We start from the raw sequence: 15711 nt of genomic DNA on the forward strand, positions 1-15711 counted from the left end.
CACGTCGTGAGCATCAGTTTAGAAAATTATTTTATATCTTGAGCTTCAGATTCATACAGTCGATGCACATGTTGTCACCAGTGGACACTGGCCTTCATGTCCAGAGTAGAGCCATTTAGAAACCAGCTGTGGGTGAAACATATTGCAATCAGACAAGCATCTCTGGACTAGCTTAGTGTGGCTGTGGAGTGATATGCTGTAAGGAGGGGATGAATCTTCATTAGGGCAGGATTGAACATGACTGCCTAGTGAGAAGGAATTATTAGCACTTAGCCACCTTCACTCTGGAGATCTATTTGTACGATGTCAACCTGCAGGCAGATCAGAGATGTCATCATTTTTCACAGGTTACTTAGGAGAGTTATTGCTGTACAAAATAAGTGTAAATCACGTCTTGAGACATCGTGTTTGGTTTCTGGATACCAGTTTGAAGTTGAGTTTCGTGTGAAAGAGCTCTAGGTCTCAGAGGATGTTGCTCTTAGGCAGTGCTGGACAGAACCGTTAGCTCTCTTTAGCCAGTATGCACAATGACTTATCCCGGCTGGAATGTGTGCCTTTCTGCTGGATGTACTGGATTTGTTTGCACTGGGTGAAAAGGCTCCGAATCAGGGGATAGGCTGGCCAGATATTTTCTATCATAAGCAGCATATCAGGAGCATTTTGATCATATCCTGAGTGTTTAAGGATCAGTGAAAATATTGATTTATTTTGACTCCTGATTTGCTAATCAGATATCAGGGGTGCGTATACCCAAATCAAGTCACACACACCATTTCTGGGTTGGGATAGGTCTATCACCCTTGCCTTGGATAGGCTATCATATTATATCTGTCTAGTTTGGCAGTCATTTTAATGTAACAGTCTAAAATATGGCAACAGTATGCCTAATTTCCACAGTTTCTTAATCGGCCTAAGTTGACAGCTTTAGGTTATTTCCAGTTCTACAATAGATTGTGGTATTTTCGGAGGTTTCTGTTCTTTGTGTCTGTAAATATTTTGTTCACACACACACACACACACACACACACACACACACACAGTATTTAGGTTGTAACGTCCATCCTCATCTCTGTCCTGCTGTGTGTTGTGTGTGATCAGGACGTGTACCTGGAGATGTCCTACATGTACGATGACGACGGCTATCAGTCGTACTGCACGGTGTGCTGCGGAGGCCGGGAGGTTCTGCTCTGTGGGAATGCCAACTGCTGCAGGTGATGTCACTTCCCCTCCAGCCATGGACCTGTCAACCCGGCTCTAGTGCCACAGTTAGATTCTTGTCTTCAAGCTCTCACTTAAAGGGACACTTCACCGATTAGCATTAAGCTTTGTATCTTTAGAAAACCAGTCATGTTTTTGAATGGTCGTGCATCATTCCCTCAGTTTGCCTTGAGATGGGAGAAATACGGATTTCAATGAAACCCATGAATAGGACTTCCTGCTTTCTATGATGTAAAATGATGATTTTTACATCATTGAAAGCAGGAAGTCCAACATTGAAATCCGTATTTCTCCCATCTCAAGGCAAACTGAGGGAATGATGCACGACCATTCAAAAACATGACTGGTTTTCTAAAGATACAAAGCTTAATGCTAATCGGTGAAGTGTCCCTTTAAGTCCTTTCAATGTGATTGCCCTGTGTTAGGGAGAGTGCTGCGCTAAAAATGTAATGAACTGAATATTGTAGCCATGTACCAACAGAAGTCTGATCCAGGGACTTCTCTGCAGCCCCAACATGAATTTAGTGCAGGAAAAAGTGCTTGCATCAGTACAGTAGATAAAAAAAATGTTGTGGGTTTGAGCAAGACAATTAACTCTAAATTGCTCCAGGGAGACGTGTCAGCCAAATGAATAAATAGTATTAATGTAATTTCCTGACTATTAGCCACGGCTTATACGTTGATTTTGCAAAATTTCCTCACCTATGAGGTTAATACAGGGGGGCAGTTAATATGGTTTTGTTTCTTTTAACTTGCATAAAACACTGTCCTGCGGCTTATACACAATGCGGGATATTACTGTAATAACCCTCTGTAAGGCTAGTGGTGTTTGTTCCTGCCGCAGGTGTTTCTTTTTTGTCTTGAAACTGTTGTTAGCTAATAAATGTCTTGCAACATGTTTTGCAATCTCTGAAACTGCTTTTTGTTTGCTTGAATTCATTTTTTCATACTTCAGGTGTTTCTGTAGTCTTGAAACTGTTGTTAGCTATAATGTCTTAACATGTTTTGCAATCTCTGAAACTGCTTTTGTTTGCTTGAATTCATTTTTTCATACTTCAGGTGTTTCTGTAGTCTTGAAACTGTTGTTAGCTAATAAATGTCTTAACATGTTTTGCAATCTCTGAAACTGCTTTTGTTTTGCTTGAATTTAATTTGTTCATCCTGCAGGTGTTTCTGTGTGGATTGCCTGGACATGCTGGTGGGCGCGGGCGCTGCCAACAGCGCGCGGGACCTGGACCCCTGGCGCTGCTACATGTGCCAGCCGCTGCAGCAGTACGGCGCCCTCAAGCGCCGCCACGACTGGAGCCTCAAGCTGCAGGAGTTCTTCGTCAACGACAACGGACAGGAGTTTGTGAGTGCTGTAACTGTACTGACCCCTACTGAAGTTTGCCGTTTGGTGTTAAAAGAGCTACTGTATGTGGGCTTCTGTAGGCTTCGAGTTGTCCTGAACGCAGCCATGCGGCACGCGTCCATCGACTTGTGTTGTATTTGATACAGTGCCCACATGTGATACAGCGTGGTATTACAAGTGTTGTATCCCAGTGGAGTTTGGTTGTGTCCCGCCGATTTTTGCATTCTAACTTCAGTTCTCTACAACACAGAGCACAGGTGTTTTTGGCATGACATCAAAATTGTTGTTTCTTCACTTTGTTTCGAAGCATCACATGGCAAACAAGTACTTAATCCTTAATTCAATATTGTTGTCTGGCAAGCAAGAGTTCATGGTAACACTTTATAATAAGGGTACATGAATTCTCATGAACTAATGCATGAATTAATGCATGAATTACGCATTAGTTAATCCATTAATATACCATGATTCATTATGACTTAACATGAATTCACTGATTGTCATTAATGAATTAATACATAAATAACTCATCATCTTAAGCATTAAGTACGGTTGGCACATCATCATGAATCATGATTAATTAAGCATGATCATGATGACTTTTTGTCAGACAAAATTTTGGACATCACCGTCATGGAGAGAAAAGAAAAGTAATTACACATGAATTCATGTTAACTAAATGTCATGAATTATCATGAGTTAATTCATTAACTCATGCATTAATTATACATGAAAATCTCATTAATAAACATGAATTAATAGTATGTCATTAGAGAGTCCAGAATGAATTTAATCGAGTCCGTACCTTTCCGGAAATGTTAATAAAGTGTTGTTATAGCGTTGGCAGCTGCAACAGCGACATTTCCGGAAAGGTACTGACTCGATTAAATTCATTCTGGACTCTCTATCCGACCACATAAAGACGTGGGGATACTTCGGTTTGGCTTTAGGGACCCTCTACTCACTACCACGTAAGTGTAGTGTTGTTTGGAACAGTAGAAGAGGTATAAAAATAGCGTTTTGTAGCGGCGAAATGACATGCCCGAGTCACCTCCAGGCTAACGAGTTTTGGCTAAAAACAGTGAGCTCGAACTTTCTCAAAATACATCCGAATGACATGATTTTGGTGTCAACTTGATCTAAAGTGCATTTCACTCCGGATTATCCCTTTAATGCTTAAGATGATGAGTTATTTATGTATTAATTCATTAATGACAATCAGTGAATTCATGTTAAGTCATAATGATTCATGATTCATTAATGGATTAACTAATGCGTAATTCATGCATTAATTCATGCATTAGTTCATGAGAATTCATGTACCCTTATTATAAAGTGTTACCGAGTTCATGAAAATAAAAACCAGGTGTGTCAGAGGAAATCGTCAAACAGATTCAAGTTTAAACAAGCCAAAACCCACAAACCAGAGATCCAAGAGCTCAGGGCAGGTCAAGACAGTCCTTCTCACAAAGTTGATCTGAAAGTCCAAATCCAAGTCAGAGCAATCATCAAGAGCATGCTAGTTCATAGTCGAGCTCTATAACCGTGATGACCAAACCCAAACTGTCAGTTCCAAAACACTGGTTAAGAATTAGTTTAATTAACCTTGTATTGGTTAACCTAGAGTTGTGGATGTTCATGGTGAACCTATGAAGACATCATCTATTGAGAGTTGAAACTATGAGTGAAAATGCTATAATGGAAAACACTGTATTTGTCAGAGGCAGAACAGAAAGTTCTCCTCAAGGCTTACAAGGGGGAGACAGTTTTGATAACAAAAAAGAGCTTCTTGCTAAGGAACGAGACCTTGCTTGGCAGAGAATAGCCTAACTGACAGCGTAAATGTGTAAGTTTAGGATAGCTTACTAATGTCAAAAGCATACTGTCTAAAATAAATCAGTGGGCATTACCTATTGACTGCTTTGCATGCTTTCTTAGACTATAAACTAGCTTGTCACAGATTGAGAGTGGAGATCAGATTGAGACTGAAATCTCAAGCATTTGAGAATCCCAACTGTTATTTCCATTCTAATGTAGGTTCTGCTGTGGGCGTGTGTTTATGCTCCAGTATCCGGATCGCAGTATGGGGTGATGAGCGTCGGAAGACATGGGTAGCCTCTATCTCCCAGATTACGAGATGCCCATCAAATAGTCCTGTAATTGCACTTAGGCATATAACATTAAGTCAGAGCCTACCGTAATTTCCCAACTATTAGTCACAGCACATTCATTTTGCTAAATTTCTTCACCCATGAGCTTAACGCACAGGGGCAGTTAATATGGAATTAATATAGTTTTGTTTATTTCAACTTGTATAAAACACTGTCCTGCGGCCTATACACAATGCGGCTAATACACAGGAAATTACTGTACACATTAATTAGCCTACATGGATCTGATAATACTCAGGTATAATGCACCCTTTTGAAATGTCTTGCTTCAATCAAATTCCCTGTACATGCTGGCATTGTGTACTGACTGTGGGAATTTGGCCTCCACATTTGTGATACGATGTGAAGCATCACATATCATCTCAATTATTAAAATGAAAATGCCTTTTAAACATCAACACCATTACTGTAAGAGAGCATCCAGAAATATAAGTGGCCTATGGCCTATCCATTAGACCTATGTGGAAATGTTATGCCATGGAAACCTTTCCTGTTGACATAATCTGCCTTATTTATGCATGGCGCTTCAATGGTAAATGGACTTCTCCGAGCACTCAAAGCACTTCACAATGTTATGCCTCACATTCACCCATTCACACACACACAGATGGCGGAGGCTGCCTTGTAAGGCACCCACCTGCTCATCAGGAGCTCTGGGGTTAAGTGTCTTGCTCAAGGACGCTTTGACAGGGTCAGGAGGAGTTGGGCTCCAACCAGCAAGCTTCCAGTTACTGGAGCCACTGCGGCAATGGGCACTTGCGTCCCATCAGTGCAGCCAATGACGTTTGGAAGACCTGAAATAGCCAAGACTCATTCATTGAAATGATGAATGATTATCTATGAATACATCGTTACTTTTTCATTGCTGTGCCTTTGTTTCATGAAATCTTGCTTGATCGAGGTGGTAACCGTTTTAGAAAAGCAATAAGCCACTCGAGTCCGTGCTTTATACTGTATAATCGAACAGCTAAGAGGCATTGTTAGGCACGATGTGAAGCGGGGCTTATTGCTTAAATGTGGAATACCACCCTGATGTTTTGTTGTGTGTGTTTGTGTGCTCTAGGAAAGCCCTAAAATCTACCCAGCAGTGCCAGCAGAACAGAGGCGCCCCATCCGCGTGCTGTCTCTTTTTGACGGAATTGCCACAGGTAAGACTGAAGTTTTTCTGAGCGTGTGCTTACAGTGTGCATGTTTGGTGCGTCGTGTGTATGTTCAATGAATCCCGGCACCTCCTACATATTTTCCTACATTTTTCCTGTTCCTTTATCTGCCATTGAATCTAGTTTCTTCCTTTCACATGCATGCCCCTCTCCCCTCAATATGACCTCGCCCACTCTGCCCCCTTCTTTCCAAAGAACATTCCTATCAAACCAGTACAGGTATTAATTTAGCAGACACTTTTATCCAAAGGGACGTTCAAAAATGACAGGAATATTCAAGCTATAATGCCAAGAAGACCTTGAGTAGGTCAGTAGGTGAATACTGTCACTGAATAGTGTAGTCAAAGAAAGAAGTGGTGGAAATGGTGGAAGAAGAAGGAGTTGAGTTGTGAACGTACTGTAGCCTCTGACTCATCGCAGTGTAAGCCCTTCCTTGTCGTTGTTGAGGAGGGAGGGGACCTGGGGGGGGGGGGGGTATGGTGGGTGCCATATTGTATGTTTTATGTTATATGTTATGTGTGATGTGTGATGTGTTATATGTATGAGACTGTGATGTGAACATCAAATGCTGCTGTCTTCTTATGGAATGTATTGACGTGTGAAGAAGAATATCCTTTATAAGACAATAAAGACTCTATCTATCTTTGCGTTGTCCTAACAGGCTACCTGGTGCTGAGAGACCTGGGCTTCAAGGTGGACATGTACATAGCCTCCGAGGTGTGCGAGGACTCCATATCGGTGGGCGCCGTGCGCCATGAAGGAAAGATCCAGTACGTCCACGACGTGCGCAACATCTCCAGGAAGGACGTAAGTGAGGCCACGCAGTGCTGCGCGGCGCAATGGAATCATGATGCATTGCATCTGTGTTTCTGTGTGTGTGATCGTCATGCACTGCATCTGTGTTTCTGTGTGTGATCTTCATGCACTGCACCTGTGTTTCTGTGTGTGATCGTGTGTGTCTGTGTGTGATCGTCATGCTTTGCATCTGTGTGTCTGTGTGTGATCGTCATGTATTGCATCTGTGTTTCTATGTGTGATCGTCAACGGCAGAGCAAGGGCTGAAAGTGACATGGCCAAGGAAGGAAACACACAAAAGGATCTAATGCACAGTTAGCCAAGTACTCCCACTGCTGCCCATGCTTCTGATATGGGGCTTATGTTGAGCATACTGTAGCTCTGGTAAATCATTGTCACTCCCCAAGAGTCTAACTGGAACATGGGTAGGACCACTCCATCATTGTGTCAGGTGTGGAGGATCCAGTGACCACTGGTGCCTATGTGTCTGCCCTGCAGTCTCATTGTTTAAACACACGCACACACACACACACGCACACACACACACACACACACAGACATGTATGCACGCATGCACACACATGCACACACACAGAGACAGGGAGGTAGGGAGCACCAGACTAGTCTATTTACTCAGCGGTACTTTAGGCTGCTCAGAAGATGATAAGAGTGAATACTTCAGGTCACCCTAACAGTCTCCAGCCTTTTGTAACTGTGACACACACTCTCACACACACACACACACACACACACACCCAGCATGTTTTACACACACATTCAGATTCAGATTTTATTTGTCACATACATATTATGCAGTGAAATGTTACATGTTACAGTCGGCTCCATGCTAAGCAAAAAGAAACACACAAACTGACACAGCAGAAACAACCCACCAAAACAGTAACAAACAAAAAAACAATACATCATGTATCATAGCAACAGGTAGAGGTGGAATTGTTTCTGTGGCTGATTTAATGAGGCACATCGAGCTGCTCATCAACCTTTTAGAAAAGTATCAGCCAAACGCCATAACCATAAACACTTCATGGTTATCTCATCTCATTTACTGTTCATGGACACAGCCGTCTTGGAAATTCAAACTCAGGGTAATGCGGGGTTCAATCGCGCTGACGAAGGAATGCGATTTTCTGGGAACGCTCCATTTGCAACTTCCTGCTTGTAACTGGGTAAAAACATCCGGGTGAAACGACTTGGAGCTACAAATGGAAGGTAGCATTACGTAATAAGGCTGGAACCCATCGGACACGTACGTGACACGGCGCGACGCAACTAGCAAAAAAATTGCAACTCCATTGTTTTTAACGGAGCAAAGCCCACTAGAAATGTCTGCCACACGGCAGCGGCACAGGGTTTAGAAAACGGTTCTAAAATCCTGAGCATCAAGCCCACACCTCTGAACACCAAGTCCGGTGGGCGCCAGCCTTAAAGGTGCACTATGAGATCCTGCATGACCTTAGCGAGATTTCATTTTTGTCTCAAATCGTATGTTTCTCCCCTTGATCAGCTTGCTGTCTGTCCCCTGAATACGATGTGAAAAAAAACCCGATCTCAAAAGACAATACTAGGGGCTGTGATCCTCAGAACAAACACTAGGGGGACAGGATGTGCACCAAAACATAACAAGCCATGCCCTCTGCTCCATCTCCAGCTGCAGCGCTGCTGTGGTGTCCGTGAGTGGCGATACGGAGGGGTGGGAGCACAGGGTGGGGGCACAGGCTGGAGGCTCAGGGTGGGGGCACAGGCTGGAGGCTCAGGGTGGGGGCACAGGGTGGAGGCTCAGGGTTGAGGCTCAGGGTGGGGGCACAGGCTGGGTAAATCCCCAAGACTCACTCAGCCATTCAGCCTTTGTGCGGGGCCTGCAAGGGGACTCAGAAAGAGGGGTTGGAGATGGGAGGGGGGCGGGGGGTGGGGGGTGGATGCTAGCTACCTCTTCACATCAGAGGCCCCTGCATACACACACACACACACACACACACACACACACACACACACATCCTCCATTCACTCCCCCTACCCCCTTCTGGGCTGTGAAGAAGGGAGGGAGATGAGCTGGATGTGTGTGTGTGTGTGTGTGTGTGTGTGTGTGTGTGTGTGTGTGTGTGTGTGTGTGTGTGTGTGTGTGTGTGTGTGTGTGTGTGTGTGTGTGTGTGTGTGTGTGTGTGTGTGTGTGTGTGTGTGTGTGTGTGTGTGTGTGTGTGTGTGTGTGGTTGGTGTGATGTGATGTTCCAGGGCAGGGGTGCCTGGAGCTCAGTGCCTCTCCTCTCTCCCCCCTCAGGCTGAAAAGGAGCTTTTGTTGTGGGCGGAGGGAACGGGGAGCTGAAGGGGCACAGGTGGAATTGATGATGTGTGTGCGTGCGTGCGTGCGTGCGTGCGTGCGTGCGTGCGTGCGTGCGTGCGTGCGTGCGTGCGTGCGTGCGTGCGTGCGTGCGTGCGTGCGTGCGTGCGTGCGTACATGTACGTGTGCGCGTATGTGTATGTGTTCAAGAACATGCAGTATACTGTAATTGACACTAGATGGCACTGTTGTGTTCCACAGATTGCCGAGTGGGGCCCATTTGACCTGGTCATTGGTGGAAGTCCATGCAATGACCTCTCCATTGTCAACCCAGCAAGAAAAGGCCTCTACGGTAACTGCCTTGACTCTACTATTGCATCAAAGTGTGCAAATAAGGCTTCATTCGCTTGAGAAACTTTTGCTATTAGCAATTATCTTGAATTTCCCCTTGGGGATCAATAAAGTATCTATCTATCTATCTATCTATCTATCTATCTATCTAGCTATCATTACTATTAACCCTCTAACCGCCCGGGTTTTTTTGGATTTTTGCATAAAAAATGCAAAAGGCCATGGCTTAAAAGTGGTCGGAGATAAAGTCCTACTGTAAATGTGAAAATCATTGAGTATGAACTAAAGTTTATAAAGGGAGTAAATTTACTCATCTAATTTGCATATTATGACGTCACAGATTGGCAATAGCGTCAAATTATGCACATTTCAGTAAATACTGATTGTTGAACACATTTGAGCAGTTTTACTTTGATTTGTGTAATTTCTCCGACATAACAAACAAACAGGACCACAGCCACATGTAAACCAACAATAGTAAACTATTAGTATTACCACAATCCCTATGTTACTATATAATAAAGTAGCCTGGTCAAATCAGTTCCTATCGCGGATGACTTTGTAGTTCTTCAGAGCCCTATTTTTAGTAGACCTGCTGTCTGTACCATGTCAATTACAGACACTATCATCATGATTATCACTGGCACCAAGCACACCATGCTTATTTGAACCCTTTGGTCAACATTGCTGCAGGTAAACATTGACGTACACACGCAAAGACCCACCTCCATTCACAGACGCATCTTGACTGTCACTGCCAATGAACGACCGATCATAATCTCCAAAAGGCAGATATTCTCCTTCAGAATCAGAGTAGGTGAATGGCAGACCCAAGACTTCATAACACACGACTTTGTTTTTTAACATTTGCCGTTTTTCTGCTTCAATTTGTGCATAGCGATCGCGCATTTCACTTCCGCGTTATAAACAGGAAATGCGTCTTTTTTTTTTGTTTCTCGCGAGTAATACAGGCACTTCCTGAAAACTTTCTTACTCGAATTTGGGCTTGAATCGAAGCTCTGGATGTCTGCCAACTAGTGGTGGAGAGTACAAAGGCGATTTGTCACCCTACTCGGATCTACCGTCTGTTTTAATCAGTGATGTTGCTTGTCGCCGTACGGCGCCTTGGGCGGTTAGAGGGTTAATGCACCTTATATAATTGCCTCTAGCATCCAAGAGATTCCTTAAATGTTTGACTCTCTCTCTTTTTTTTTAAAAGTTAAACAATTTGTAATCACTGTCATTCTCTGATCATTGTCATTCTGGTTCTAAATAGAATTCTGCTCTTGTGTGGTGTTGTTCTGCAGAGGGAACCGGGCGACTGTTCTTTGAGTTCTACCGCCTCCTGAGCGAAGCCAGGCCCAAGGAGGGCGAGGACCGGCCCTTCTTCTGGATGTTTGAGAACGTGGTTGCCATGGGAGTCAACGACAAGAGGGACATCTCCCGCTTCCTAGAGGTTTGTCATCGCACCATTGCATCATGGGAGTGTGCTGCATGTGTAAGGGAGATGAGGGACATCTCCCGCTTCTTAGAGGCAAAGATCATATAGTTACTAAGATGAATCATAAAGGGGTTTTTCAATGGAATGAAATGGCACAACTTCCGCCTCCTAAAGGGGCGTGATCGGTGACAAAATAATCGGTTTAGAAAGGTGTAGAATTATTTCTCCCATATAAATACCTCCGTTTGCCTCCTAAATGGGAGTGGCGGTTGCGTCACAATGAAACCAGAATTTACCCTCATATGAATCGTCTCGCTTTATAAACCGTCTCTGCTAGAGGTTTGTCACTCTCACCAGCGCATCATGGGAGTGTGCTGCATGTGTTTTGTCCAACCAAATTTACTTTCAAAAGGGAGAAAATTAACGAAGGCAATTGCAGTACATGTGCACTCTCTCATGTACACTCTCTCTGTCTGTGTGTGCGTGTGTGTGTGTGGTTGTGTGTGTGTGTGTGTGTGTGTGTGTGCGTGTCTGTACTTGTGTCTACAGTGTAACCCAGTGATGATTGATGCCATTGAGGTGTCTGCAGCTCACAGGGCACGTTACTTCTGGGGAAATCTACCTGGCATGAACAGGTATTTGGACCCCAGTCATACAGACAGCATTTCACACTGACGTCTGACTGCTCTTCACCAGAGACATCGACAACAGACACTTGTCTGATTAGACCACTCATCATTCCAAACATAATAATAATAATTCCATAACCAGAGGCAGACATTCCTGGTTCCAGAGAGTAAAAGTTCTGCCATATATTCTTTCTACTTGTGCACTTAACACTGGTGATATCACTAATTATCTGATCTACATGGCTGCTAATTAGGATGAGTTGGTTTACTAAATAGGTTGGATCAAATACTTGGCAGGACTTTTACTCTCTGAACCCGGGATGCCCGCCTCTGTCCATAGCTAATAACTCCTAAATAAGTTCAAGTTCAACTTTATTATAGCCATTTCAACAGCATAAAAATACAACCGATAGGAATGTGTTTTGGTATGCTTACATATAGCACACAAAATGACAACACAACATCACAAGACTGAAGCGAGCATAAGCGAGTGCCCTGCTGGTTCCTACTGTAGAGATTAAAGGGATAGTTCGGGTTTTAAGACACGAAGTTATATGGGTTCCCTGTCAGCAACGTTGTGCATCAGCAATGACTTACCCCCCGACAGCGTCCTGTGAGCCGAGATCCAGCCGGTTTTTGATGCTGAAGAAAGTAGTCCGGCAAGTTTCTGGGGTCACGAAAGTAAAGTGTTTTTCTTCTCAAAACCATACGTGTTCAAAAGAGTGATATATTTGCACCACAAAAACGTTGTCCAGGAAAAATTCAAACCTCGTTATCTTGGCACTATTTTTCTCGATTCCTATCACTGCGCGCTACTGACAACTGGACAACGTTTTTGTGGTGCAAATATATCACTCTTTTCAACGCATATGGTTTTGAGAAGAAAAACACTTTACTTTCGTGACCCCAGAAACTTGCCGGACTACTTTCTTCAGCATCAAAAACGATCAAAAACCGGCTGGATCTCGGCTCACAGGACGCTGTCGGGGGGTAAGTCAGTGCTGATGCACAACGTTGCTGACAGGGAACCCATATAACTTTGTGTCTTAAAACCTGAACTATCCCTTTAACCCAATGAAGAGTGCCCTGTTGGTTCCTACTGTAGAGATTAACCCAATGAAGTTTCCCATTGTTCAGGCCCCTCTGTGCCTCCGGCATGGACAAGCTGGAGCTGCAAGACTGTCTGGAGCACGGGAGAGTGGCCAAGGTAAGAGACTGTGAAGGAAAAAACCTCCCCTGCCAAGACAAATAGCCCTGAATGCTGAGCTGCTGTCATGCATACACATGCAGGATGGGGGGGGTTATGGGGTCAAAAGCAATAGAGTCAGCTGATGAGTCTGCAGACGTACATCAAAACTAACAACAGCGCAGTAGGATAACTGGGCTACTGAGAATTATAATCGAGCCCAATCGTGTGGTTAATTCAATGATGAGTAATGTGTGTGGCTGCTTTGCTAAACCTGTCAACGAGAAAAGGCTCATTATCAGATTACTTTGGCCACAGTGTCATGACGCATAAAGTCACAAAAGGTCGCAACGTTTTTCGAAGTCGCGTAGCATATCCATACAGAAACTATTAAGGTAAGGTAAGGTAAGGTAATTTTATTTATATAGCGCATTTAATGTGCACTGAGTGCAACCCAAAGCGCTTTACAGAACACAGAGACACAGAGACAGTGCCGAAACGGAGTGGCGTAGTCGCCAGCGTACCCATGACAACATAACAAACAAAACAAATTCACAAACAAAATAACAAGACAAGATGCCGGACGGAGTGGCGTAATCGCCAGCGTACCCGTGACACCAAGACATACAAGACATACAAACAAATAAACAAATGTTAAATAAATAATAAAACAAACAAAAAACAGAAAAGTCCACGTCAACTTAGTCCAATCGACTGCACTCGTCCCAGGGCAATGAAGACGCACAGCCTAGCCATCACGCCAACCGAAGACGGCGCTAGACAGGCCGTCTGGAGAGCACCATGAAGCAGTAGGCCTAGCAGCAGAAGCACCAAGCAGTCCAAAGCCGTGAGCGACCCTGCAGATGAGCAATTCGGTGGACCCCCGACAGCAACAGTTGCCTCCGGCCTCCATCGCCAGCACCGCTGCAGAGCATGGCAGCTCGCAGGCCAGCAGCAGATCCGTCGCGGCAGCAGCACATCGCCCGCAGTTGGTGGCCAGGTCGCCCGCGGCTGGTAGCCAGGTCCCCCGCAGTTGGTAGCTATAGCCTAGGTCCTCATCTGTCCTGACCAGACGGCGAAGCACAACGCTTCACGGATGGAGGACGCGAGCCGAGCCCTCGCCAGCGGTCTTCAACCCAATGGACCCACTCGCCGTGGCATCAGCCAACTCGAAGCAGCAAAACAAAGACCAAGAAAAGCACAAGACTACCGAAAACAGCGCAAACAAAGAGCGAAACACTTAATCTTAACAAATAAATACAAAAAATGAACAGAATAAAACATAAAATTACGAAAATTACATAAAAACAAACAAAAACATGATGCCAGACGGAGCGGCATGTCTTGCCAGCGTCCCCGTAACCTAGCAGAAGATATTAGATATTGTTGGAGCATTTTGAATACACATGCTGTCATCAAGACATTTCTAATACTAGAAAAGCACTCAGAGAGCGCAGACCTCCGCCTGTATTGTTCTTCCTAGGTTGTCATACATTTGAACATAAACTATTCCGATCGCCACCAAGTGGCCATACCATGCCATTACACTACTAAGCAAAAAACATAAACGGCTGCGGAATCCCGACGGTGTTACAGATCACTCCCAAAATGTAATAGTTTCTTCCTTGGGTCATTTCTGACCTTCCCTGAAAATGTCATCGAAATCCATCCATTACTTTTTGAGTTATGTTGCTAACAAACAGACAGACAGACAGACAGACAGACAAACAAACGCTGGTCCCCGATGAAAACATATGCCTCCTTGGCGGAGGTAAATAAATGCATGCATTTGACAGCTAAGTGCACTGGGACAGGCTATCATCCTTTCAGGGATCTCACAGCACGGCCCCAGTTGTGGCGCAACTGGCTGGGGCACCTGCACTGTATGCTGGTGACCCGGGTTCAATTCCCGCCCCGTGATCCCACCCCTACTCTCTCTCCCATTCACTTCCTGTCTCACTCCACTGTCCTATCATTAAAGGCATACAAAAGGGTTAGCACAGCACAGTAGCCTATAGGAAATGTGCTCTCTCCCCCCGCTGGCCTTTCACGTAGTGTTGTTGCTTTTCTCTGTCCGCAGATCAGGATTTTGTCAGATTTTTGACTCATGTGTATTCATCCTAAATAAGCGATCGTTCATTCATTAGTATGGTTTGGTAGGGGGTTAAGTGGTGGGGGGATCCACAAATATTAGGCTGCGAATGGCTGGCAGGCTACTGATCAGAACACCTTTTTTCCCGCCAGTGGGTCAGAACTCTGTTTTTGTGACGTAACTGCTACATCTCTGTAGGTCAGAAATTCTTCAGGAATCATTATTTTTAAGCAAGTGTCAACTTTTAATGTTCAGGGTTCAGGTTCAAAATCAGAGCAAGCAAAGTTGTGCGAGTGTTGTTTGTTTGTTTCTGTTTGTTGTTGACTTGTGTGCGCCCACTTCTCTCTGCCCTCCCCTGTGCAGTTCGGGAAGGTGCGCACCATCACCACGCGCTCCAACTCCATCAAGCAGGGCAAGGACCAGCACTTCCCCGTCCTCATGAACGGAAAGGAGGACATCTTGTGGTGCACCGAGCTGGAGAGGTGAGGCACACATGCCAGCACACACACGCCAGCCCAACACACATGCCAGCACACACATGCCAGCCCAACACACGCCAGCCCACACATGCCAGCACACACATGCCAGCCCAACACACGCCAGCCCAACACACATGCCAGCACACACATGCCAGCCCAACACACGCCAGCACACACATGCCAGCACACACATGCCAGCCCAACACACGCCAGCACACACATGCCAGCCAAACACACACCAGCCAAACACACGCCAGCCCAACACACACGCCATCACACACATGCCAGCCCAACACACATGCCAGCCCAACGCACACGCCATCACACACATGCCAGCCCAACACACGCCAGCCCAGCACACATGCATACATGAGTGCAGCCATCTTGGAAATTCAAACTCGGGTACTCAGCTCTAACAAGTTGACAATAAGGAACAGCTCAGGGGGCGTTCCATTTCCATTTGCAACTCTCTCCTCGTAAACAATTCCTGTTGTGAATTAACACCCAGTCCTGCAAGAGCAAAAGTCTCTATTTTACTGGTT

General features: G+C 44.9%; 1 protein-coding gene across 2 annotated transcripts in view; it reads left to right on the top strand.

Moving 5' to 3' along the window:
- Positions 1-15711, top strand: part of dnmt3bb.1 (DNA (cytosine-5-)-methyltransferase 3 beta, duplicate b.1) — a 48899-nt gene that overhangs the window by 29604 nt on the left and 3584 nt on the right. Inside the window, exons 13-21 of one of the 2 annotated variants that reach the window (XM_062540879.1) lie at positions 1099-1211; positions 2386-2569; positions 5804-5888; positions 6562-6707; positions 9253-9343; positions 10650-10798; positions 11333-11418; positions 12535-12619; positions 15054-15172. In XM_062540879.1, the coding sequence (XP_062396863.1) occupies positions 1099-1211; positions 2386-2569; positions 5804-5888; positions 6562-6707; positions 9253-9343; positions 10650-10798; positions 11333-11418; positions 12535-12619; positions 15054-15172 (1058 nt within the window). The remainder of the gene's footprint in view (positions 1-1098; positions 1212-2385; positions 2570-5803; positions 5889-6561; positions 6708-9252; positions 9344-10649; positions 10799-11332; positions 11419-12534; positions 12620-15053; positions 15173-15711) is intronic. The other variant, XM_062540880.1, reaches the window with a different exon arrangement.

Source organism: Sardina pilchardus, chromosome 7 (assembly GCF_963854185.1).
Source record: "Sardina pilchardus chromosome 7, fSarPil1.1, whole genome shotgun sequence".
Classification (NCBI taxonomy): Eukaryota; Metazoa; Chordata; class Actinopteri; order Clupeiformes; family Clupeidae; genus Sardina; species Sardina pilchardus.